Source organism: Aspergillus fijiensis, assembly GCF_003184825.1.
Source record: "Aspergillus fijiensis CBS 313.89 unplaced genomic scaffold BO72scaffold_47, whole genome shotgun sequence".
Taxonomy (NCBI): Eukaryota; Fungi; Ascomycota; class Eurotiomycetes; order Eurotiales; family Aspergillaceae; genus Aspergillus; species Aspergillus fijiensis.
In genome coordinates, this window is record NW_024469023.1 from 124,281 (window position 1) to 148,198 (window position 23,918).

Consider the following 23,918-nt stretch of genomic DNA (forward strand, 5'->3'; position numbering starts at 1 on the left):
GTTGTCTGATCATACATCTGCGGCTCAGTGATCATGGCTCCAGGGTCAGTTGTCTCCCACATTTCCTCATGTCTTCTGAATTGACGGCGTTATCTCATCTAGGGTATGTTACGAGTTTGCGAACAAGGGACACTGCAACAGAAAGAACTGCAGATTCGCCCACGTGCAAAACGACCAAGCGAGTCCCTCTCCTAGATTAGCATCTCATCACAGATCATCATATGCTCGCCTATCGAACTCAGAGAGAGACTTTCGAGCATGGAAAAGAAACGTTGATGCCATTAGCACTGCCTCTCAGTTGGGGCCCGTCTTCCGAGAGGCACGGCGACTCATCGACATTGATGTTGGCATGCGGCAGTCCGTCATACAAACACTTGGTACTGAGAGTGGTTCGAGATGTATCAAGAAAATGCTTGAACAGACCTTCGAAGGCCTGGACGGCTCCAGACAGGAACAACTTCTCAGAGCTCAGGTCATCCCATTCTTCGAAGTAATTTCCCACCCAGAGGTCCTACCGTCTCCCGTCCTCGAGCAAGCGGTCGGAACCATCTACAACTTTCTATATGGCATAGGGGGTGTCAGTGCATCACAACTCTTTGCCTACATCTCAGACGTCTTGAAAGATCGTGTAAAAGATGAGATCACCGCATCCTGGTTGGAGGTTACTCTTTTGGTCTTCTCTCAGATGGTCGAGCTCAAATCGGAGGCCCTCGTTCAAGAATCCCTCAGAACTGTTGCCAAAGGATTTGAGGAGATCTTTCTCCCCTGGACGAGCAGTCATACGGAGACCTCTTTACACCACCAATCTCAAGTGCACCTAGAACGCCTCCTGAGACGTTTTAATATTGGTAGCTCCCTTCCGAGCATTGGCCAAGATAATTCTCGAAATGCCGTCGGAAATTATGAACCCTCTGTCAGTAAGTGCGACCCACCTGGGGGCCGCCATGACAATGATCATGCAGATATTTGTCGGATTTGCATCATGCCAAGTTACCAAGAGATCCTGAGTACACGAAACGAGTATCTTCCCCTGTACGATCCTTCACAGTGGCATCTACATGGTCTTGAGGGGCTATTAGATCGCAACTTTCGTTTGTTGCGGGAAGATACCATCGGTCTTCTCCGTGATGCCATCCATTCGGAAATCAAGCTTTCAGGACAATCCCAGAAAAATAAGAGTCAACAGCGTACAAACGTGTACCACGGGGTGAGAATCCTCAAGATTGACTTTGACTCGATGGCCGGTGTTCAATTCGAGGTTAGCTTTCGTCAGCCTGCCAATGTCGCTCCAACGTCGGCTACGAAGCGCGAAGAATGGTGGAAAATGTCTAAACGCTTGCAGCCAGGTGCTTTGGTATGCCTCATAACTAAATCGAACTTTGTGCTTTTCTGTACCATCGTTCAACAACAGCCAGAGAACATGTCACAAGGACACGGCGCTAGAAACCAGCGACAAGAGAAAAATCATTTGTGCTCTCTATCGGAACATCCTCAAGTTGCACGCATTACGGTGGAGCTGACCGATTGGAGAAACAAGAATATCCAGAGACTTATTAGACAATACACACAGCAAGAACCGTGCTCCGCTCTGGTGGAGTTTCCCGGTGTCCTTCTCCCAGCTTTTGAGCCGACTCTACGAGCACTCCAGACATTAAAGCAGACCGCGAACTTGCCCCTGTCTGAACTGGTCATTCCTCCTCGTCCTAGTACCTCCGAGCCCAATACAGTCTCTCCTCCGCGCTATGTCCTAAACCCGGGGTTCCGATTCAATCTCCGATGTTTGACAAATGAAGATAGGGATCTGTATGTCTATCCCGATCAGCCAGCCGACCTACGAGCTCTGCGTCAGCATTCCAGCCTCGACGATGCACAGGCGACTGCCCTTGTCGATGCTCTTCAACGAAGACTTGGATTGATTCAAGGACCACCCGGAACCGGTAAGAGCTATACAGGTGTTGCTATTATCAAGGTCCTTCTTGCAAATAAGGGCCCTGGTATGGCAGACTTAGGACCGATCTTATGCGTAACATACACCAACCATTCTCTTGACCAACTCTTGGGTTCCCTACTGCAAAGCGAAGTCACCAAGCAAATCGTTCGAATCGGTTCGCGGTCCAGATCTGAATGTATGGAGCCCTTTCAACTACGCACGCACGCGAGAAAGTTTGACAAGACGAAATTTGCAAAGAGCAGTCAATGGGAGTCTCATCGCTCTCTGGAAGAGTGTGCTCGTGAGTTTAAGAGCATAGACCTGACGCAGAGAATCACACCTGCTCGACTAATGCATCATTTGCGCGATCACCATACGGATCATTATAACCAGCTTTTCGGCACAGATGAAGACAGCTTCAAATACCGAGAGAGCAAGAACAGCAAGGTCTTCAATCGTTGGCGCTTTTCCGGTGGGAAAGCCGACGCCAATCATGTTCGAAAGGTCGAAGATTTGATTTCGGTCAACCTTACGCAGATGTCACATTTCGAACGAGAAGCTCTGTACCGACATTGGCAGATGGAGATACGGAACGAGATGGAAGAGAAATTGATAAATATTTGCGAGTCACATAACACTACCAGACGTGAGCTTGATAACATTCGCAACGAAGTTGATCTGCGATGTCTCGCTCAAGCTGATATTGTTGGCGTTACGACGAGTGGTTTGGCACGGAATCTTGACATGCTTCGGAGGATGAAGTCCAAGGTTGTGCTGTGCGAAGAGGCAGGAGAGGTTCTTGAAGCCCATGTGCTTACCACTCTTTTGCCATCGGTCGAACATGCAATTCTCATTGGGGATCATCTCCAGTTCCGGCCCCAAGTACAGAATCATGAATTATCGCGCGAGAACAAGAATGGTGGTGAAAAGTACGCATTGGATGTATCTCTCTTCGAACGCCTTGTCGATGCAGAGAGCCCTATGGGTGCCAATCTGCCATTCAGTACTTTGAATACGCAGCGGCGTATGCATCCATCCATTGCTCAGCTTGTACGTGGCACATTATATCCACAGCTCCAGGACGCAACATCTGTGAGTGCATACCCTGGCGTTGCTGGGCTTCGAAAGCGATTATTCTGGTTAGATCACCGTGTACCAGAGGCAGACCCGTCAATTGAGGATGCAACAGCCACATCAAAATGGAACGACTATGAAGTTGAGATGACTACAGCCCTTGTCAGTCACTTTTTACGGCAGGGAAAGTACAGGAAGGGTGGTATTGCTGTTATCACACCTTACCTTGGTCAGCTTCACAAACTACGACGCAGACTCGGCCAGTTGTACACAATCGCTCTGGGGGACCGTGATGAGGATGACCTCAATAAGGCTGGCTTTGACGATGATTTGACTCCAGACTGCACTGGAGTAAGATCAACTCTGCTGCAGAGCGTGCGGGTTGCTACAATCGATAATTTCCAGGGCGAGGAGGCTAACGTGGTGGTCATCTCACTGGTTCGCAGCAATCCGAAGAACAATTGTGGCTTTCTCCGGACGCCGAATCGAATCAATGTCCTTCTTTCTCGAGCTAAGCATGGCATGTATATCATTGGCAACTCGATGACGTCGATGCATGTTCCCATGTGGGCTGATGTCCTTGAGATGCTCGAGCAGAACGGAAACATTGGCACCAGATTAGAGCTACAGTGCCCACGGCACCCGGACAGTGAGATAACCGTCTGCGAACCAAACGACTTCCCACGTCTCTCCCCCGAAGGAGGGTGCAATTTTCGATGTGAGAGGCGTATGTTATGTGGTCATGCATGTGTGCAAAAGTGCCATTCCGAAATTCTACACAATGCGGTGTATTGCCTAGAACCTTGTCAGAGACCACTTCTGGGATGCTCTCACCCCTGTCCAAACAAGTGCGGCGATCAATGCCCAACCAAATGCATGATGAATGTCTTCCAGGAGGATAGGCAGCTTGATTGTGGTCATTTGGCGCCTAATCTTCCATGCTGGCAGAGTCAGGACTTGTCAACCGTCCGGTGCGCTGTCTTGGTCAAGAGAACCGTTCCGGGCTGCAGACATGATGTTACCGTGGCATGCCATATTGATGTGACCTCTCCACATTGCAGATGTACTGCTCAATGTCGGGCACCGTTAGCCTGTGGTCATTCGTGTAAGCATTCATGTGTCAAGTGTGTCACCAGAAGTGATACGGGCGAAACTCAGACCGATCATGGTCGTTGCCAGCAGATATGTGGCAGAAACCACTCTACTTGCGCTCATCAGTGCGAGACGCCATGTCATGGTTCAGCAGCGTGCCCACCCTGTCAATCAGCCTGTGATGTACGCTGTGGTCATTCCAGATGCGACAAGAAATGCTCGGATCCATGCACTCCTTGCGCCGTAGAGATCTGCCTGTCATCCTGCTCTCACAGTTATTGCACAATGCCCTGTGCTGCTCCATGCGATCATGTCCCATGTTCGAAGAGGTGTGATCAATTGCTAGCGTGTGGACATCAATGCCCGTCCGTCTGCGGGGAGATTTGCCCACCTGCGCGATATTGTCAAATATGTGGGGGCGATGAAATTAAGAATCACATGGTTGACTTTATCCTTGGGGAGACCTACCGGGACATCAACCTTGATGAGAACCCATGTGTCTTTCCGCGATGTGGTCACTTCTTGACAATTGAAAATATGGATGCACAGATGGACATGAAGAAGTATTACATCCTTGACGCAATAAAGAAGCCAATTGGGATTGCCGCATCAGTGGCGCCGTTCGCCATGGACGACATCAAGACGTGTGCCAGCTGCCGTGGGCCCCTGAGAGATATCGCCCGGTACGGACGGTTGGTGCGCCGTGCTCTCCTGGATGAATCGACAAAAAGGTTAATATTGTACATGAATCGCGAATTCGTCCCCCTAGCGCAGGCACTCCCTCGATGCATACGACAGCTCCAGGAATTGACAAATGAACGACCTATTGCCTGGCCGGCTACTGTGAAGATTGCGGGCAAGTACGAAGGGCAGATTACTGCGATGCGGGACATGCTTTCTCGAGCAGACAAGGGACGATGGCAGAATATTCTTGGTCTACGGCAGCGAATCAAGAGTTATATGAGGAAAGTGACGCCCGAAGAGCAGCCATACAGCAAAGTACGCAACCTGGTTGCCATCGGTCGTCGTCGAAAGGAAACTGCTGAGTGCCTTGAGCCTGGAAACGACATCCTCCAGATGAAGGGGTCAGTTCAAGCCACCGCGCTCAGTTTGCGTCTGGATATTGCCTTGCTGGCTGACTTTCTGAAGCTTTATCGCGAGGCCCCCAAACAGGCCGATAGTGTGATTGAGATGGATCTATCAAAGAATCGCGGCCAATGCAAAGCTCTCGTGGAGACAGCGGGACTCTCAAATCACGTTGTTCATCAGACGGAGGGCTATATCTTCCTCGCCCAGCTCCATGCGTTCGAGCGATCGTATGCAGCCTCGGCTGAGCTGGTCGATCAACACGTGGCCCATGCCCAGGAAGCCCTCGATCACGCCAAAACCCTCTGCACCTCCTGGCCTGGTCAGACCCGTGGCTTGATGGACGAAGTCGAAGGGGTGGAGAAGATGCTTCGCGGAGCGACGTTCTACACCCCCGTGACCAACGAAGAACGCATGGCGGTCATTGCTGCCATGGAGCAGGAGTTCCGGGGCACGGGGCATTGGTACTACTGTCGCAACGGCCATCCCTTTACAATTGGGGAGTGTGGCATGGCGATGCAGAGGTCCGTCTGTCCGGAATGTGGAGAGCCCGTCGGTGGACAGAACCATACCGCTGCCGAGGGCGTGACGCATGCGAGGGACTTGGAGGAGAATTTTGCGCGGCTGAGTTTGGAATAAGTTTCTGTCTTGCTGTGGTTTGTGATTCAGTTCTTGGATCGCGAGATTTGAACATATCTAGTGCTTTGACTTTGTATGACATTTTGCTTAGCCGAGCTAGCTGGTTATCAAATGAAACTCCCCCCTTGAAATTAAACCTCACAAGTCCTCCAAACCCACAACCTCCCAAACCGACAACTCCCCCGACAACAATCGGCATCGCGCCAGCAACCCTCCCCTTCCTCGTTACACGCCCTCGGCTCCCCGCAGACCAACTCCCCATTCACCCCACAATTCCCCGACACACAATCCGCGTCGCCCGCACACGCCGCCCCATACGCCCCCGGCCCCGGCGCCGCCTGGCACATCTTCGTGCTTCGATCCTCACTGAACAGACTGTAGGTGCACACCAGCCCAGCCACACACTCTTGCGTCTGCTGACAACCAGCCCCGTACTCCCCCCCGGGTCGCGCACAGATCCCCGCCGCACACAGCCCGAACCCGCACTGCGCGTCGACCAGACACGCGGCCCCGAGCCCCAGGACGCCGGGGAGACAGGTGTTCGTCTGTGGAGCACATACCCATCGCTGCTGTCCGCTGTCGGTGCCAGGACTGCAGTCCGAGACAGCCGTGCAGGGTTTACCCGTCTGGCTCAGCGCACAGCTTCCCGTCTGGCAGTAGCTGGTGCTGCATTCGGTGTCGGCGGCGCAGCATGTCCCTGCGACTAAGCGCTGGAGGCATCGGTTGGCCGGGTGGACGCAGAATTCGTTGGGCTGGCAGGTCGCGTCGGTGGTGCAGGGCGCTCGCGTCAGGAGGTACTCTGCGGTTGGGTCGGGGGGTGGTGTGCAGGCTTGCGCTTGTGGGAGGTGCATTGTTGTGATGGTGAGGAGGAGGGGGAGGAGGGGGAGGAGGGTCGTTGTGGTTGTTGGGATTGGGAGGCGCATTTTTGGGGGTAGGAGGGGTTAGGGGGCGGTAATTCTTGGGAGGTTGTAGGGGAGGTGTTGAGGGAGTTGGTGGGCTTTATGGGTTTGTTGTAGAGTATGCAGAAGCTATGACTCGAGTAAGTTAAGTTACGGGGTATGAGGCTAGTAGTTTGTATCGGGGTTGGTGTGCGATGATCGGCAACTTTATTGATTTCCCTGCATGATGCGATGCTTGAGGGGCCGGTTGATGTAAGGGGTTGGTTGGTAAGGAGTACCGGTAGAAGGGGACTGGACTGGACTGGACTGGACTGGTCATAGGGGTGATTCCTGCTTGAGGTGGTTATAAACTTGGGGATCGAATTGTACCTTAAGTTACCTACTGTACTCCGTAGCGTTAACTACCTGTCAGGGTCAGAGATTCGAGGATAGGAGGGGCAGGGCTACTGGCTGGGTTTATCGGTGGGCTGGCTCTTCTGTTGCTTTGCAGGTAATTGTGGTTCCTGCTTTGACTGCGAGGTTTATCTATCGCCGCGACTGATCTGAACCAGGGGCCGATTCAAGTACAATTTGTACCTCTAGATTCCGTGGTGCGTGGTATACTTGAATGGCAACCTCTAATTTGCATGTGCTTTGCACACCTTGAAGGCAGGTTGGAATTCGACTACATGGCCAGAAATCGGACGGTGTGTGTACATGTAACATTAGGGTCAACGCTGCCGTAAGGATTTCCCCCGCAGCACGCGACTGAAATTTCATTTCAGATAAAGCTTACTGAGCCACTTGCGTGCGCCAGTTTTCGGACTCTTGGAGATTTGAGTTAGATAGTTTAGATTTTGCTTCTAGTGTAAAATACACCAGCAAGCTCTTTGTCCCAGGGAACAACAACTCCCGTGTCATCCTCGGGTCCGATAACCCTAATAGGGACGTACAGTAGACTGGAAATATCTTCGCCCCGGTAACTGCATGCTCACGAAGGCAGCCAGGCTCGAATGCATCAAAGGGCAGACGGGGGCGTCTTGATGATGGCAAAGGTTAATAATGGATAGAACGAAAAAAACAGACCAACAGAGACTTTAAATATTGTGCACTGCCGCCTCAAATGTTCGTCTTCATTGGCGAGGCTGTGCAGGATCTCAAGCACCATAGAACATGAGATTTCAGTCACAGTCACCGTGTTCTCCAGAGGCTAGGCCACGACCTTGTCCCTTTGCACAAGCAACACCATGCCTCTGGTAGTGGAATGCCGTGTCAGCTATATCAAGAGATAACCTCCCATCGAGGATGAGACGATAGCAGGGCCACAATGTGTGACTTCTGGATGCGACTCTCATCAAAGGAGGGCAGGGCGGCCAGCTCACGGTATTTGAATGGACGGAACGCTGTGGCGGCTACTGTGGTGACTGAAGGCTAGGGTTGACCCGCAGCTGCAAGTAAGTGTACTTGCTCAGGATCTTGATATCATCAATCAGCATGATGATGCACTTGGTGAAGTCCAGATTCTTCCCAGTCAGCTGCGGGTGAGGGTACTGCTTAGTGTTGCCCTGCAGCAGTTCCTGATGTGCTTTTTAGTTGTTCTTCATCTGCTTGTCTGTGCTGTAAAACAGCTCTTTATTCCTGGAAATGCAAGACCCGGCAGAGGGTGTTGTCGTACTGCAAACACACTCCCGGGTTTGTCCTCCTTGGGCGCGGACCTTGAAATGAGCCAGCAGCCAGGTCTGCGCCTAGATCCGCTTCCAGAACTGCATCCAGCTCCCCTTTTGTTGGTACCGGCATATTGGCGGATGTCTGCGGCCATGGGGCAAAGCACACTTTGTTGCCTTTCTCGGTATTTTCGCTGAGCGTCCGGAGGGAAGTTTGGATTCCATTTCCGCAGATTCTTGAGTTTTATAATTTGTCCAACAATCCGCCTGTTGTTTTTTACAACAAGAGTACATCCCAATACCTATTTGCGTAGTAGCAGTCTTCGAATTAGCTTGTTCAACTCCGCTACTACTATAAAAGCAGCCCAGTGCATTAGATCCATATCTGCAGGCCAGTAGTCGGTTATGGTGATACTGTTGGGTAATAAGAGCAACGGGGCGTGTCTCTAAATCCGACATGCGAATGTTGGAAGCGTACCTCGGATCCAGCCTGTCACCCTGCTCAGGTGTGCGTGCCGCATTTCCCGCCCCGAGGATCTGAACGGGGAGCCTGAGAGGAACCTTCGAATGCGGCTGTTGTGCAGAGTTTAATCTGGAGTAGAATAATGGAGCCGTGGCATATATCCAAGACATAGTACGACAAGAAAATATCACACCCTTGAAAAAGACGACAAAGGCAATAGACCAGGGACACCAGATGGGTTTAAAGCATTCGCTCACTCATAGGAGCTTTGCGAAAGAAGAACCAGGTCCGCCATGCGAGGGCTCATAACCTGATGAAGTGCATCGAATCGGCGGTGGAAGGAACGGTGTCTGAGGAGACCCCTCAAACTCCGTTCGTATTATCTTTATTCTTTGTTGGTAACCCGATTCTGTCTCTGGGTCTTCTGAAGCGCGGTTTGCGCGTTCAGCTATCTATTTGACATCAGCCTGGCGTCCCGACTCGCTGCGGGTTAGCTAGGGGCATAACCAGACTCTGTGGAGGGAAAGGAGTCCTTACCATCTCGTTGACACCCTCTTGTACATGAATGGTATGATTCTCCCTTTGGATACGTCCAAATCTGTCATACGCGTTGCAGAGCGGTACCCCATTCGGGTGTCCATTTGTTCCTGGGCTATAGCCCATTAGCATATATCAGACACAGGCATGTGACAGCGCAAAATGATAGAGACCACGAAGTGCATATAGATTTGTGATCCAGGGTGGCAACGAGGTCTGCGATGGTGGCCATGGGTGTGGCGGTAGTGGTTGCTGGGGTGGCTGGCTGCTTCATGATCGTTCTTTGGTGCATCAACTAAGCCCTGGGAATTGTGGCGGATTCTGTCCACAGAGTTTATAATCTCCGAAGCGAATGTCAAGGTTTGCTATTCAAATACACCCCAGTAAAACCGTGAACATCAGCGGTGAGAGTTGTAAAATTGGTCAGACGTATTCTAGCGCCGAGTCGCATGTTCCTTGTCCATGAGAACTTGATTGTCTGGAAGACATGTCGACATGTCTTTGGCTAAGCCATATTCTCACTCGGCAACGTCCGAAGCACATACATGTCCAAGCCACCTTGTTCCATAGCCCGGAAATGGAGAGCACAGCTCTCAGCTGGTGTCCTCCGTTCATGCGACAGTCCCCCGAGCGCTATACGTCTCTTCGATATTGTTCTCTGCCTTGTCCATTCGCTCTTGTCTTTTCGTGAGCCATCTGGCAATCTCTCTATACACTTCACCTCCTGGATACCCCATGGAGTTCTATGCGGATTCCCTTCGTCTTCTCTTCAACCTCATCTATCGCTGGTCTGAAGATTGTGGGTAATGGGTTATTGCCATTGGACTTGTGCTTGCGGACAATGCACATGTCATTTCCGGGACGCTTGTATGTCGTATTCAATCTGTTAAAACGCACCGGACAATCATATAGCGGGCCGATTGCCCGAGCGCGGAGAGATTCCGGCAGAGTCTCCACAGTACCCCTCTATGATGCATTCAGAAGAGGGCAAGATTCGGAGTGTAGCATGGCCTCGCACTCCAGTGCGCAGGACAAGCCACCGACCCTTTTCATGGAATCGAAGGCCATTTGACTTGCGATCCCAGAAGTCAAGGCCGGTTTGTGCTGTGTCTGCATGGTATCGAGATTAAGAGCCGGTTAGTAGGCGAGGTCACAAGGATATAGTAAATCCTTGACGTTGACTTGGGCCCTGGTCAAGCAGTCGCCTTGATTGATCGATTGCTGTACAGGCCCTAATTAAGTGTACCGCACTGGTTCGTACGGAATCCAGGTGCGACTGGCCCACTTCACTGACAACCTTGAATCGCATTCTCTTGGCTGACCACCATCACTGCACATTGGGGCTCGGATGTGTGAGAGTCATGAGGAAAGCAATTAGACCGATGTTTACTACATCCTGGTCGGCTATTCGAAGCCTCGCAGGTCCAGTCCAAAACTCGACTGGACTATACCTCATCATGGATCTAGGCTATTACACATGTCTTGTAAAAGCCTTTAAGATATTCTTCTTCAGTGAAGGTAGTTAAGGTCCATTTACCAGCCGCATCGCCGTCTTTATTCTCAGAAAAGGTGCCAGAATCATGGGGCACGATATTTCTTGGTGTGCCTGGAGCAGTCTTGGCTTCGATGGTTACCACCTTCTGGATAACAGCGCCCCAGAATGCTTGTAACAAAAAAGTTGGCCATAAACCTGGCCCTCTGATGGGTATATGGCAGAAGTGATCCGCTGCTTAGTCCATGGTCGATGTCCAACCTGCACACGATGCAGACTGTCTGTATACATACGCATCCACACAGGCGGAGGTGGCTGCTGGTATCCATCCGAATTCAGGCTGTCGCCGCAATGGCTCGAGAGGGCCTCGAGGTTCCGCATGTATTCGATCACTCTGGTCCCTTCACCCTTATCGAGATGAAACTCGTCTCGAATGACTCGAGCGTACACGACACCACACTCGCCCTTACCTTCAAAATGATGAAGCCTTCTCTTGCGGGAAAGGGTCGGGATTTGAACCTTTGCTGTGCGTTTCGTGGCCTGGAGAATTTTTGTGGCATAGAACTGGGTTGATGTATGACCATATCATTGCCGTCGTGTCAGATTATGTCGTCGGTCGCGGCATCTTAACCAAAGATGTCAGCCAAGTCGGTCATGACTCGAAACGTTGAAAAGCTAACACTTCGAGTATCGGGAAGGGTGCCGATATGTCAAATAGCTGAAGCATTTGTCGCGCCACGCGCAAAGTCTCGACGCGTGCGATAGCGACATGAACAAGCCAGCAGAGTTGAGGGGAACGACTGGCTTTTCTGGTATGCCATCATAGGCAGCCAAAAGAACTTGACTTCCAGGGTTGATTTGTAATTGCTCAGTCCAAGTGGGTAAAGAGCAAAACGCGCTTTCTCTCCTCAAATATGTGCGCCATGTTTCTCGAGCATCTGGGCATGTGTGCGCGGGCATATTCTGATCATTTTCAGGCTTTGAATAGTAGGTCTGACAGCAGCTAACCCACAATGTTCGCAAGTCCGATCCTTGGCCCAGGCTTAGATAACAGATCATGCCGCAGTGCTGAAGGTGGTGTTTGCAAAGACGAGTTTCTGCATCGACTCGGTCGAATCTGCACATGCCATCCATGTGGGCCACTCCTGGCCTTGTATAAGCTGTTCCACTATCATTATAAGTATTTCGGCCGGGAGCTGTGCGTGTGATGGCATTCTGGGGTCCTTCAGTGCGCTTGTGCGAAACGGTCGAGCTGCGAGCTGCGTTCTTGCAGATCGATAGGCAGGCTCAAACCAGTAGCAGTATCCTCTTCTTATACTAGTTCTTCTATGATCTTTCCAGGGTCTGACATGTGAGGATCCCGCGGCCAGTATTCATTCGGTGTTCCCTTTTCCACATACCCCAGAATTTGGTCGAAAAAAGAAAGAATCGGACAAGGCGTTATCGGCATTAGCAATGTGCCTGTTGCTCCCAATCCTGCTGTCTTCCAGGAGGCCTTGCGTACTTGTGCTTGCTTGAGTCTTCCCCAATCCTAATTGATCAGGCCAGTCACTTCGGTCAACCAGGTACATGTCCAATCAATCGGACCCCCTTGAAAGTATCATTTTAGAACGTCAACCGAGTCAAAGAGCGTGCCGGCTCCAATGAGTCAAGGTCTCGTAGTATCCTCGTGGCTCTTGGTATTGACATTTCACGTTGTCACCAGTCAAATCGCAACAGCATTGAGCCTGGCCACTCGATGTTTTGACCCTATTCATCAACCCCAGAGTATAGTCTCTGCAACTGGCATTTCGTGTTCTCATCAGGTTAGCCCCAGCAATACGCATGCGTAAGGCGGCGCCCCCTTGAAGCCTTTTCACGTACTTCGCCGACGCCTCATCAAATTAACCCAGTGTAGATCTGCAGCGGACAGTGATGAAGAGATGAGAACAACGTAGGTTCTTAACATAAGCTTCAAGCTGGCGCCAGCGAGCGAGCCAAAAAGACCGCATGCACCTTGAACTACCGGCGTACCGTGTCTCACAGAGTTTAGTAATGCCTGGACTGCTTCGTATCATGCCGGGATGCAGCGTTGAAGCAGTCCTCGAATCAGTCCCCTAGTGACTTCTCTCCCACTCCACGAAGGTACTGTGGGCATTCCTCTCTCATATGTCCTGTCTTCCCCGATCGAGCATTTTCTTTGACCAAACTATCATTGCGGGCACAAAGGCCAGCACAGTGTTGATCTGACGGCGGATGAGCGTGTTGAGCGCAACGTGTCGGATTCGTGGATGCCGGGGCGAAACAGCCATCCTGATACCAAAGCTGATGCTTTATAAATTCTTGGCACTTTCGGTCACACTGCACAGATCACGGCTATTGAACTCTGCCTTCCGACGGTGGGAACGCCCAGGACATCGGTGGCAGAGACCTGTCAAATTCGCTCAGATGGGCTTGTTAATTCTTGTTAATCACTCCCGGATTATACTCTTTGCTGTCCCGAGTTATACCGAAGATCTCTCCGCGTGGTTTATCACTAGGCACACGGGCACCATCGATTCCTTCGAGCCTTTCGTAGATGTTGGTTGATAGTTCTGGACCTCTGGGCTAACGAATCTCGTTTTTACTGGTAACCAGTGTCTGACTCCCATACTCGCGTGCAGTCTAATCAGTCCAAGCTTTGGAAACTGCACTCTGCCTGCTAAGCTCCCGCAGATGATTCACAGCGAGAAGGCTTCGTATGGCTAATTCTGAAGGACTTCGGGAGCTTAGCTAAAGTATTTCTGTTTGGACAGGAACTGAACTGCATTAGAGGAGCACCATCGCGTTGAAAGTGATGGTGGGAAGGAGCCCGAGTACTCGGCGTGTTGACTTCAGTAGCAACGTCAGTCCGAAAGCCTATCACGCCTAAATTGCGTTTCATTTGTCTGATCGCGCTCTTGGGATAATAATGGCAATCATCGAAGATCATGAAAAGCAACCATTGGAGTGGCGGTTGGATAACTAGACCCGAGAACTGCACTGAGACCGAGACATATCGAATGCAACAGCTCGAAAGGCCGCTTGGGCTCTTCACGACGAGACACAGTCAGCATGCTTTTGGCTCTCGTCTTTGATCACCCATACTTGCTCGGATTCTAAGTACTCCATACGCATCCTCCTCCCTGGATGATCGAAAGGATAACTTGGATTAGGGCATTTTTGATATAATTGGCGGGGGCCACAAGCCGCCCCTCCCTAGTAAGGGGAGAGAAGCCCGTAGCCCCCCCCCCCCCCCCCCGATCAGGACGCAGGAGGGCGCAAGTCAGGAGAATTGCATTTAAAAGCAGAAACAATAAGAGCCGTTGGTAATATCTACCGGAAGCTCGGCGGCACCATCGTCGAACAGCGGGATAACGGGGACCATCACCTGCAGTGATCACAGTCAGCGAAGGCCTCAACCAGATCTGAAGAGACACAAAGAGGCGGCGAACACATACAAGAGCTTTCTCCACCTTAACAAGCAAGGCGAGGGACTTAGAATTCACACGAGCAGGGCGAACAGGCAGCCAATTAGCGTAATTGAGGAGGTCCAATTTAAAGCGGCGAAGGCTCCAAGCGCCCATGGCGCGGAGGGATGGAACTGCCACATCAACTGGCCGCTTTCAACCTGTGATCAGGCTGACTTCCCAGAAGATAGGACTGTTCAAGGAAGCTGGTAATGGACGAGATCAGGGAGGGTGCAGTTGATATAATCCTCGGACTGAAGCGATGTGACTTATTTTGTCGATCAACGCGTTATGAGCATCGGGGGTGCCTTACTTCCCTATAGTGAACGAATGATCCACGTTTGGTACTTCGGAGACGGGTATCCAGCAGATGTTGTTCTCGGTGCTGATCGTATGGTACTTATTGACCAGCTGTGGGCGTGAACTGCGTTGTCATTGGCCCGCTTAGCGACCCTACCATTCATCCAGAAAGCAATATCCTTCCAACATCGTTGCAGGTGGACACGACGAGCAGCTGGTACGGCTTGCCATTCTAGTTAGGGTTACGGGGGAATAGAAGAAGACAACAGACCATCCAAAAGGTTTTCCCGGTGCCGGGCAGTTCTTGCACGATTCCGATCGGCCCATCCAGACTGGACAAGATGTAGACTGCAGCGGTCTGCGGGTCGTGGAATTTCCATCTCGCGAGAAGTTCGGCCGGGGCGACGCTCTGGTAGGCGATGGTGCTGTACAGATCGACTGTCGGCAGGATGTCGGAGCAATTGGCGAGCAGGGTATCCCTGCTAGCATATGCTGCTTTTCGTCGGTATCAGAGATGCCGGCGACGGCAACTTCATGTGCTTCGAGCACTGCACTGCCCCCCGACGGGGCCAGCACTACGTGCCTCCTGCCGCGCTTTCTTCAGATCGATTGCGTTTGCAGTCGACTTGTCCCATTCATTTTGCAGCACAAGTTTCCTCTTTCTCGATGCGGAAGTAATGGTAATACGCATTGATATTGGTCTTGTCCTCTGGGCGTTGATCTGCTTGCCTAGAATCAACTTTAGGGCCCGACACGGGCAACCCGTGTCAAGATATCGAAGCCCGTTGGGCTGATATACAAACCCTCGCTGTTAGCCTTGATCAATAGAAGTATAGTCTTTCGGATCAAGACTGACCGATACCCCACTTGTTGCTCGTCTAAAGGTGCACCATCCTCTCTCAAACTCCTTGATGTTGTTAAAGCTGTAGTTGAGGAGTTTAGTATCCATCCGGGATTCATAGTTGGCTTCGTGCCACAGCTTCTTTCTCGCGATCTACTAGCATCGGCCGCGACGGTTATCACATAGCTGGGCATAACAAGCCCAGACGCTGACCAGCGCGAAGAATGCGATGCAGCTCCGCTGGACTGGGGACGCTCATAAGGAGGGTCGCGACAATACCCACACACCTGGTCGGGCGGGGGCTGCCAGCCAGCCCGGGACACGAGGATGCCCTCGCGGAGCTGAGCCCGGACAGCCAGCTGCCTGGGATCCGACCACCCAATGTACGGCACAGACCGCACAATGGGTTCGCGGATCCAGGCCCGCTCGCAACCCGACAGGGGCTGCGAACCTGTCCAGGGTGGGAGGCCGGGCACCACGGCGGGTGTTGCCTCCAGAACGACCTGCGAACCAGGCCGCGGGAGTCAACTCAACGAAGAGTGAGGCATCCCACTCTTCGTTGTTAGCCCGCTCGCGGGGAGCCGGCTGGTCCCAAAGAATAGCCCTGGGTGTGCCCCCTGGAGGCGGGGGAGTTCCTGGGAGCATGGGGGCTCCCCGGGACCCGCGGGGTCCGCTATGATGTTGGTCATCGTCAATTGAAGCACCCAGTTGCCCCGCGTATACGTAGCAAGCAGTACGCGAGGGCAAGGGGGCAGACGCAGCGGCAGCGTCTCGCACACGCGTAAGAGTGGTGCCGATGCACGCACACGCCAGTCTTTGTAAATTTGCGGCAACCCTCACCATCTCGTGAAGTGCGGGTGTGGAGATGGACAAGGATGGGGTGAGGGTTGCATACGACCCATGTCATGACCTCGGAGATGGACATAGACATTGTTTCCTAGAAGTTCGAGCTGCATTTGCCAAAGTAGTCTCCTTCCACCGGAGCCAGAACTATTCGAGTCCCTTATCTCAGGCTGCTCCCAGTCCGACGCCCGCTCTGCTCTGTCTGGTAGGCCACGGGCTCTCTCACCGGTAGGAATTTTTTGAATCACCTTTCCCAAATCTCGCCACCAATATTCCAAGGGACAGAGATTCATTTTCGTCGAAGAAGTAAACTAGAGGCATGGTGTTGTTTAAACCGGTCATTCTCAGGAACATGAGTTGAGAGTTGACAAAATCCTCATGGGATTTCTGATGTGTGTCATACGCGGCGCGGTCGTTGGACTTTTCTCCGCATGGGCATTGTTTGGTTGCACATCTTCGAGGCCATCCATCCATGAGCGCTCCAGCGATGAAACCGTGTCACGACTGATGTCTCAGCCGTGATTTTGGAAGTCTCGATGCCGCACAACAAACCCATGGTATGTCACGCGTGGACAAGGATCAATCCGATATTTCTTCCGATTTGCAGCAGCGCGTCGATCGCGCGTAGCAAGTGGTCAATCAGGCCGGTCAAGGTCAGCGCCATCCTGAACTGTCCTTTTCGCCAGTGACCCTAGTCGGCCATCATCCGTCACCCCTTCATTGATTGTCATATACACCGCGGTCTGAACACGGTAGAACGCACGGGGCTCTTGTGTAAGCGGCGATATTAAGTTATTGAGTTAGTATGACACTCCTCAGGGAACTCTATCCGAAAGGCTCAGAGTCACGTTGCAGTGTCCTAATATCAGTCTTATCCAATGCATTCCGATTGGTATTCCTTCGATGCCCCTTGTGGCGGTTCATAAATGCCCTAAGCCAAGAGTGCAAACAGAACGATCCAAAATGGTAGGGGCTCATTCATATGGCAGCAACTGTCGAAACTTTGAATAAGCTTAAGAGCACAAAACTTTGCCTCTCAGCCCGATGATCCTTCAGGGTCATAGAAGAGAGTGTAAGACTCCAAAGTCAAATTGCAAACTCCACAGTCCACTTGACAAGTAAGCTTGCAGACTTTATCCCGATACTGATTTGGTGTTATGATCCACTGGCCAAGGTCAATCACCGAACCTGGGCTGGGTTCGGTGAGATGGCCTTCGATAGCAGACTTAGCAACCTGACCACTAGCTGCAAAGGTCTCCTTTCCAGGGGCATCCTTTGACACTATTGGCTGGCAGTAGGAAAAATATACCCAAATCCGGGAGAGTAGCGATTCGGAGATGGCATAGCCCGAAGGTACCTGGAATTAGACTTCCTTGATAACAGACGATGTGGCTTGTATTTGAGAGTAGCATTCAGCGCCCCGAAGAAAAGGCCGAAGCTTCCACCGAACTCAAGCTGTTGATAGGGTCAAGACTCACGATTATCGAAGAGCCGAATAGGTCAACAAGTTTAACAACGAGATGGGAATATGACGACTGATATGATCTCGTCAGACAAGAGTTCATAATTTGATGAAGTTGATCGCGCGGTGTCCGTTCTCTTTTGCTACTATATGATAGCGCAGCGTACTGTCGTCTCCCTTCATAATAGCCACTATTCGAGGCTATTTTCATGACGTAAACAGCTGATTTCCTCAAGCACAAATGGTACGTTGAATAGCTCGATGGTCCGAACAACCGCTGATTTTGCGACCAGATAGGCAAAGAAATCCATCTGTGCCTTGAGTAAGGCAGCGACGAGCCCATTGACTCGCTGCTCGGGTCCGCCTGGGAACTTGTATAGCTCGATTTCTGATCCGAGAAATCGAACATCTCCGAAAGATCCGTACCGTTCCAGCGAACAATGTAAGGTTTCACACCCCCAACTGGCTCGACCTTGGGTCCACTGAATTCTGAGATCATCTGACCAATATCCCTTCTAGGGGTCATACTAGAGAGCATTGTGCCTCCCAAGCATGCTTGCTCCCACCGATAACAGTTGCTGCATTCTTTCGAAGCTTTTCGGTCAAATCTCCGCATTTGCTTTTCTGTCCATCGGGTAGCCGCCTTTTGCAGCTGCTGATCAGTGCACTTGAATATATCAGAACCGATGAGCTTGGAATTCCTTGCTAACACACACAAATCCAACAAGCCTGCTCAAGCTGGTTCATGCATGTCGATGACGTCAGGTTGCTGAGCAAACGCATTGTGCATGCTTCTTCGCATCGATGACCGACCGTCCACCAAAAGTGCTTTGTAGTGGTTTCAGATGCTCATGACGATTCCTTCAAATGACCCGCTCAAAGCAAACAATGGCCTTGTGGGATAGTTGTACCGGGTTGGACAACCTTGATTGCTGAATCCTTGAAGGCACGAATCGGAACCGCAATGCATCCGTGCGCCTTGGAAGCTATCTTCTCTTTGCCCTTCAACCGCTCAGATCCCTGAAACCATTGATTGCATCGCATCTGATAAACCTGTGATGCCACCTAAATCTATCAGTAGATGTTAGATGGCAGTAGTCGAAAAAAACCCACACCTTAAGAGTCTTTTTGTCGCGGGATGGAACGCTTGGGTCTGGCACCAAGATGAAAACGCCGGCGCCCCAGTATTTTCTGGCTTAATGTGACCTGTCTGTTCCATTTCCAGGATTCGGTTTTCTCTGGTTTCCAGAAGAGGGCCAGAGCTTCCCAAAATTGTTCATAGTCTTTTTGACCTTTTCGGCCAAGGCGTACAGGGTAAATATGAGCTACTTCGATGGGCTTCCTGAACCCGGTGATCACGCAAGTAGACTCATCCTGTCAGTCCCCCTGGGATAAATCAGTAGACAATGCGGACATGTTATTTTGGTGGATTCGACTAGTTTCTTAGCAGACTTACTGCGAGCAGTCGTAAGTAAGTACATGAAATTAGAAGAAATACCTGTGTATGGAGATGTTTGGCATCTTCCTGAGAAAGCGAGAGGCATCAGGCTTATATGCATAGCCTTCTTTGTGCCGACTGGGATACTCCCGGATCATCAGAAGTGCTCGTAAGTAGCCGCATACTGGTAGTTTTCATACATGGGTGGTGTTGTACTTAGTTGAGCTCTTTGACGATTTCTTAGCTGCCTTTTTTTTGGCACCTCGATGGGGAGAATAAAGGATCAATAAATGAACATGAGCTTCGCAGCTGACGAGCTCGTGACAAGCTGATGTATGCTAGCCGGTAAACGTCATGGGTGTCTTTTGGCCCCACCGATTGATGCACTTCTTTGCCTGGTTTTCGTATGCCGGTATGAAGCAGGGGTCTACTATAATCATATCTTTCGCTCGGGTGAGATTGATTCCGGTGCCCAGCATCTCCACAGCACCAATCAGTTGTTTGTCTTCAGGGCAAGGAGCATCGCTCATCACCCTAGCTGTCCTCCTTGCTTTGGCCTCTTTTTCAACTGCTCGAATCTCATGGGTTTGGTGCAGTTTGCTGCCGGTAGCATGGCCGCCGGTGACGATAACTCGCAACTGAGATGATAGCGTCCATTTCGGAAGACCCACGAACCCATGATAAGCATCCTGGCCACAGCACAGTTTGAGGTGGTTCTCAGGTTACTAGGCTGTCTCGTCAACGAACATGAAGGGTGATGGACGAGATGAACTGCCCATATACATGAGAGCGGTCCATGGCACGTTTCCAGGGGCCGATGACTGCTTTCATTGCACACCAGCCGGAACGGTCTTCCATTAAAGTGAAGAAGAAGAAACAGAAACTGAGCAGCCCTAGGACGGGTCCCATAGATAGAATCTTTCTGGCAACATCTTAGATGTCCACTGCTCCTGTAAACAGGCAATAGATGGTAGACAAGACGGCGTGGACAGCAGTCAAGGAATCAGTGATGTGTAGCCATGAGAGGATAGGTTGCGGAGTTGCATTATGTAAGTTGTCGACATTGGTTGGTAGGAAGGATAGCGGAAGGGAAAATGGTATCTTAGCAATATAAGCCAGGAGTTGATTGATGCTTGGTTTCTCGGATGCAGATCATATGATGGGGAGATCAACGTGGACACAGTCATGTGGTAGAGTGGCGAAGTAGAAGGAGTGGGCTATGAAGATAGAGATGGAGGTTGTATAGGGAGATAGACACAGATAGACACAGATATGGAAGATGGAGATGGTGAGTTGGAGGTGGAAGGTGGAAGGTGGAAGGTGGAAGGTGGAAGGTGGAAGGTGGAAGGTTAGAAGTAAATGAAGATGCAGACGAAGATGCAGCTGGAGAACGAAGACGGAAGACGAAGACGGAAGACGAAAATGGAAGACGAAGATGGAAGACTAAGATGAAGATGGATGGTGAGAGTTGAAGAGTATGGAGGAAGGAAGAGGAAGAGGAAGAGGAAGAGGAAGAGGAAGAGGAAGAGGAAGAGGAAGAGGAAGAGGAAGAGGAAGGAAGAAGAGAAAGAAGGAGGTATTTAAGCACCTCGTCAGTCAGCGACCGCTGCATTATTCAATTAGTCTATTGTATTCAATAATGGGTTATGGCTAGCAAGGAATAAGGACATGATGATTCACCAGTACTCAATACTTGGTAGATATTCTCATCGATATCCAGGGTGAATGGATCTGCATTTAGGGCTTTGAAATATGAGAGCAGGAGTGAAGGTTCATAGTCGCGCATACTTCCATGCCCATGAATCAGCTTTCTTTGGATGACTTAGGGAAAATGATTGACAGCCTGCATTATCTACTATAGAGCATCCTCTGTATACCCATGCCTTACTCAACAAGGTTCACAAGAATCATTCATCATGAAGGCATACAAAGCCCGACATGTGACAACCCAGCAACCCCTCTCCCCTCCTCAACCCCCATCAACCCCCCTAAGCACCATCATGATGATGATGCATCTCCCCGCCATGATACTCATTCGGATGAAAATCCGGATGCCCCGGAATCTTCCCGGTAGCCTTGTACTCTTTCTCCGGAAACGAGGGACCTAGTCGCCTAAAGTCAGCTTACCCTGGACATTACCCCCCAAAACCCGCTCCAAGATTTGGTGATAACTCACCTAAAGTCGGATGCACCAGCGTCGTCTCATCAAAGATATCAAACGCATGCTCCTTAGCCCAATTGTCCACCATATCCCAGTTCGCGCACTCATGATCGACCACAAAGTTGGGCTTCGGGGCGCGGTCATTCGGATCCCAGGTGAAGGTGAGCAGGGCCACGTCGGCTTTGCACATGATGTTCTGGCGGAGGTTGTCGACGCAGTGCTCTATTCCATGGCCCGACAACATCAACAACAACATCCGAAGCTAGCCTTTCTTGCTTTTAGGAGTGGGGACATACCGATATGAACCGGAGTCGTCGGTTTCCCGATATGATAGTAGTTCTGATAAACCACCTGCCGCAGGAATTTCTGCACACTGGCTGTCAGTCCCCATCCCCAAACCCAGCCCATCAGGGCAGGCTATCTTACCAGGCAGTGAAGTTGGTGGTATACGTCTGCTATCGCGTCAGCCTTCAAGCCACATACTGTGCATACTTCACACGACGGAACAGAAACAAAATCGATGGCTACCTACCCGGGATAGCATAATACCCCCCCTTCTCATCATTGATCGGCACCGAGGTGCGATTGATCCGGGCCAGATCCTCGGCGGTGACCCGGATATTGGAGTTGACGAAGAGTTGGTGCCACGCGTGGTCCAGTTCCTCAGAGGGGGCGCCCTTGAACGGGTTCTTGCTGTCGATCGCGGCGTAGACGGTCTTGCGTTCCATGTGGATGGCTTCGTGGAGGGGGGCTTATCTGACATTAGCCTATCCGTTCTTCACATGTTGATTATCTTGGGGTGAGGGTTTGGGAAGCGTACAATCAATCAAATGCGCTGGTTTAGACACTGGCCACTCCCTTGATTTGGACGTCGCGATCAAGAAAGCCGCGCCGTAGAGCGAGGCAAGCAGGAAGTGGAAGCAGAGGCTCTGCCATCGGAAGAAGGAGAACGGTCGCCGGGGAGGCCGGTCAATGTAGCAGGCCTCTTCCTCTTCTTCCAGAAGGCGTTGGGTCTTAGAGCAATGCTCGTCATGGTAGTCTGGTAGAGGCAAGTGGTCGGAGGAGGTGCTGTCCTTGCTGCTTTTCTTCAGCGCGGCGTACATTTTGGATGCGTTGATACGAAGGAGGCAGAAGATGGTGATAGTATGTCTCGGATGCGAGAAGGTGTAATAATCCCACAGACAGAGAGGGCAGCAAATTCACGAAGCACAGGTAAGTATTGCACGAGTTGGGCTATCAGCAACAATGGTGGCAAGAAAACCTGCTTTCTGCGTCAGAGATGCAGCTATTCTCCGGCAACCGGTTACGGCTGGAATGGATTTCAATTCAAGTCCTTGGGACTGCTTTGCGAGTCATCGTACTTGAAAGTAAGGTAGTTGACATTGCAATCCTGGGAGCCAGCGCAGCTGCTATCATAGAGAATCGAAACCAGTGGACAATTTTGGAACGCTATAGCGCCACCGTCGACATAGTCACTCGACACATGATTGTGAACCAGCACTACCTACATTCTTCACACGATCATCCGAGACAAGTCAAGTCAAAAATGCCTCAAGTACAGACCGAGACTTGCCACCTCCTCCCTTCCCAGCCCTATCAAACCTTCATCCACCGTCACAATCTCATTCCTCCCCCTCTAACCCTCCGGAATCCAACCAAACTATCCCCACCCCTAATACCATGCAAAGATTGTGCATGTACAGTATCTGCAACCCCCCCCAAGCGCCCAAATCCATCATGAAAACCCGAATTTCCAGCAGCCCAAATCACCATTACCCCTCAATCACCCATTCCAATTCCAGCCGGTCGCTTCGTCAACTGGAACGCAATGACTCTCCTGACTCGTATCTCCATCCCAGAATCCAACCAGGCGAGGAAGAATGTACTGTGTCACCATCACCATCACCATCACAGTCACCCCTTTCGCATCCCCTCCCTCTGCATCCCGCCAACATATCCAGATCCCATCAACGCTGTAATCCACCGCATCCAGCAACATAAAACCCATCATCACCCCGCGCTCAAACAAAGCTTCACAGCTCTACAGCTCCTATCATCTTCATCCGAAATCAAATTTCTTCAGCATATCAAAAAAAAAAAAGAAACTCATCTTGCTCTTCCCCGAGAATATCGACGCGGACAGTTCCACAGGAAAAATGATGTACTCGCCCAAGTTCCTGCTCGCGGTGTGCCTTACCGTGGGCTTGGTGACGGCTTTGCCTAGTATGTTCTGCCTTTCTTTGGGGGTGGTTGGGGCTTCATCAGGGGTTGTATCCTGATGAGGAGAATGGAGGGGGGGGTATTGTGGGCTATGGATTGGGAAAGAGGCTGACTAGATTCGGGTTTTTGTAGAGGTGGGGTCGACCAGCGAGTTGGATGGGGATCTCTACAATTACAAGCGCGATGGAGCTGAGCTCGACGGAGATCTCTACAACTACAAGAAGCGGGCTGAGACCGAGCTCGATGGAGATCTTTACAACTACAAGAAGCGGGCTGAGGCCGAGCTTGATGGGGATCTCTACAACTACAAGAAGCGGGCGGATGCTGAGCT

General features: G+C 51.1%; 6 protein-coding genes across 6 annotated transcripts in view; 3 read left to right on the plus strand and 3 right to left on the minus strand.

Moving 5' to 3' along the window:
* Positions 1–100: 100 nt before the first annotated feature.
* BO72DRAFT_434949 (putative NF-X1 finger and helicase domain protein) lies at positions 101–5,821 on the plus strand (the record flags this gene model as incomplete). Its single annotated transcript, XM_040943262.1, has 1 exon — positions 101–5,821. Exon 1 carries the CDS (start codon positions 350–352, stop codon positions 5,819–5,821), a length of 5,472 nt encoding a protein of 1,823 aa, XP_040798558.1. The 5' UTR covers positions 101–349.
* A 131-nt stretch (positions 5,822–5,952) lies between these two features.
* On the minus strand, positions 5,953–6,672 carry BO72DRAFT_498972 (uncharacterized protein; the record flags this gene model as incomplete). Its single annotated transcript, XM_040948814.1, has 1 exon — positions 5,953–6,672. The coding sequence occupies one exon, from the start codon at positions 6,670–6,672 to the stop codon at positions 5,953–5,955; it is 720 nt and encodes a 239-aa protein (XP_040798559.1).
* Positions 6,673–12,886: 6,214 nt separating this feature from the next.
* On the plus strand, positions 12,887–13,479 carry BO72DRAFT_200006 (uncharacterized protein). Its single transcript, XM_040939589.1, has one exon. It carries the CDS (start codon positions 13,091–13,093, stop codon positions 13,421–13,423), a length of 333 nt encoding a protein of 110 aa, XP_040798560.1. The 5' UTR covers positions 12,887–13,090; the 3' UTR covers positions 13,424–13,479.
* A 4,018-nt stretch (positions 13,480–17,497) lies between these two features.
* Positions 17,498–18,514, minus strand: BO72DRAFT_200019 (uncharacterized protein). Its single transcript, XM_040939590.1, has one exon. It carries the CDS (start codon positions 18,382–18,384, stop codon positions 17,719–17,721), a length of 666 nt encoding a protein of 221 aa, XP_040798561.1. The 5' UTR covers positions 18,385–18,514; the 3' UTR covers positions 17,498–17,718.
* Positions 18,515–21,183: 2,669 nt separating this feature from the next.
* Positions 21,184–22,835, minus strand: BO72DRAFT_450608 (oxidase ustYa family protein). Its single transcript, XM_040945291.1, has 6 exons — positions 22,188–22,835; positions 21,900–22,118; positions 21,794–21,819; positions 21,664–21,733; positions 21,383–21,589; positions 21,184–21,310 (listed from the first exon to the last, which is right to left on the minus strand). Exons 1-6 carry the CDS (start codon positions 22,468–22,470, stop codon positions 21,195–21,197), a joined length of 921 nt encoding a protein of 306 aa, XP_040798562.1. The 5' UTR covers positions 22,471–22,835; the 3' UTR covers positions 21,184–21,194.
* A 588-nt stretch (positions 22,836–23,423) lies between these two features.
* BO72DRAFT_200069 (uncharacterized protein) overlaps positions 23,424–23,918 on the plus strand; it is a 939-nt gene continuing 444 nt past the window's right edge. The window contains exons 1-2 of the mRNA XM_040939591.1: positions 23,424–23,590; positions 23,720–23,918. Coding sequence (XP_040798563.1) covers positions 23,524–23,590; positions 23,720–23,918 — 266 coding nt within the window. The 5' untranslated portion in view covers positions 23,424–23,523. The remainder of the gene's footprint in view (positions 23,591–23,719) is intronic.

Excerpts from the sequence above, each read along its gene's own strand:
- BO72DRAFT_200006 (XM_040939589.1), top strand. The coding sequence starts at position 13,091 with ATGAGCGTGTTGAGCGCAACGTGTCGGATTCGTGGATGCCGGGGCGAA.
- BO72DRAFT_200019 (XM_040939590.1), bottom strand. The coding sequence starts at position 18,384 with ATGCGGAGATTTGACCGAAAAGCTTCGAAAGAATGCAGCAACTGTTAT.
- BO72DRAFT_450608 (XM_040945291.1), bottom strand. The coding sequence starts at position 22,470 with ATGTACGCCGCGCTGAAGAAAAGCAGCAAGGACAGCACCTCCTCCGAC. Across the intron at positions 22,119-22,187 it reads ACCAGCGCATTTGATTGATT|CCCCCCTCCACGAAGCCATC; the intron begins GTACGCTTCCCA and ends ATGTCAGATAAG. Across the intron at positions 21,820-21,899 it reads GGGGTATTATGCTATCCCGG|ACGTATACCACCAACTTCAC; the intron begins GTAGGTAGCCAT and ends ACGCGATAGCAG.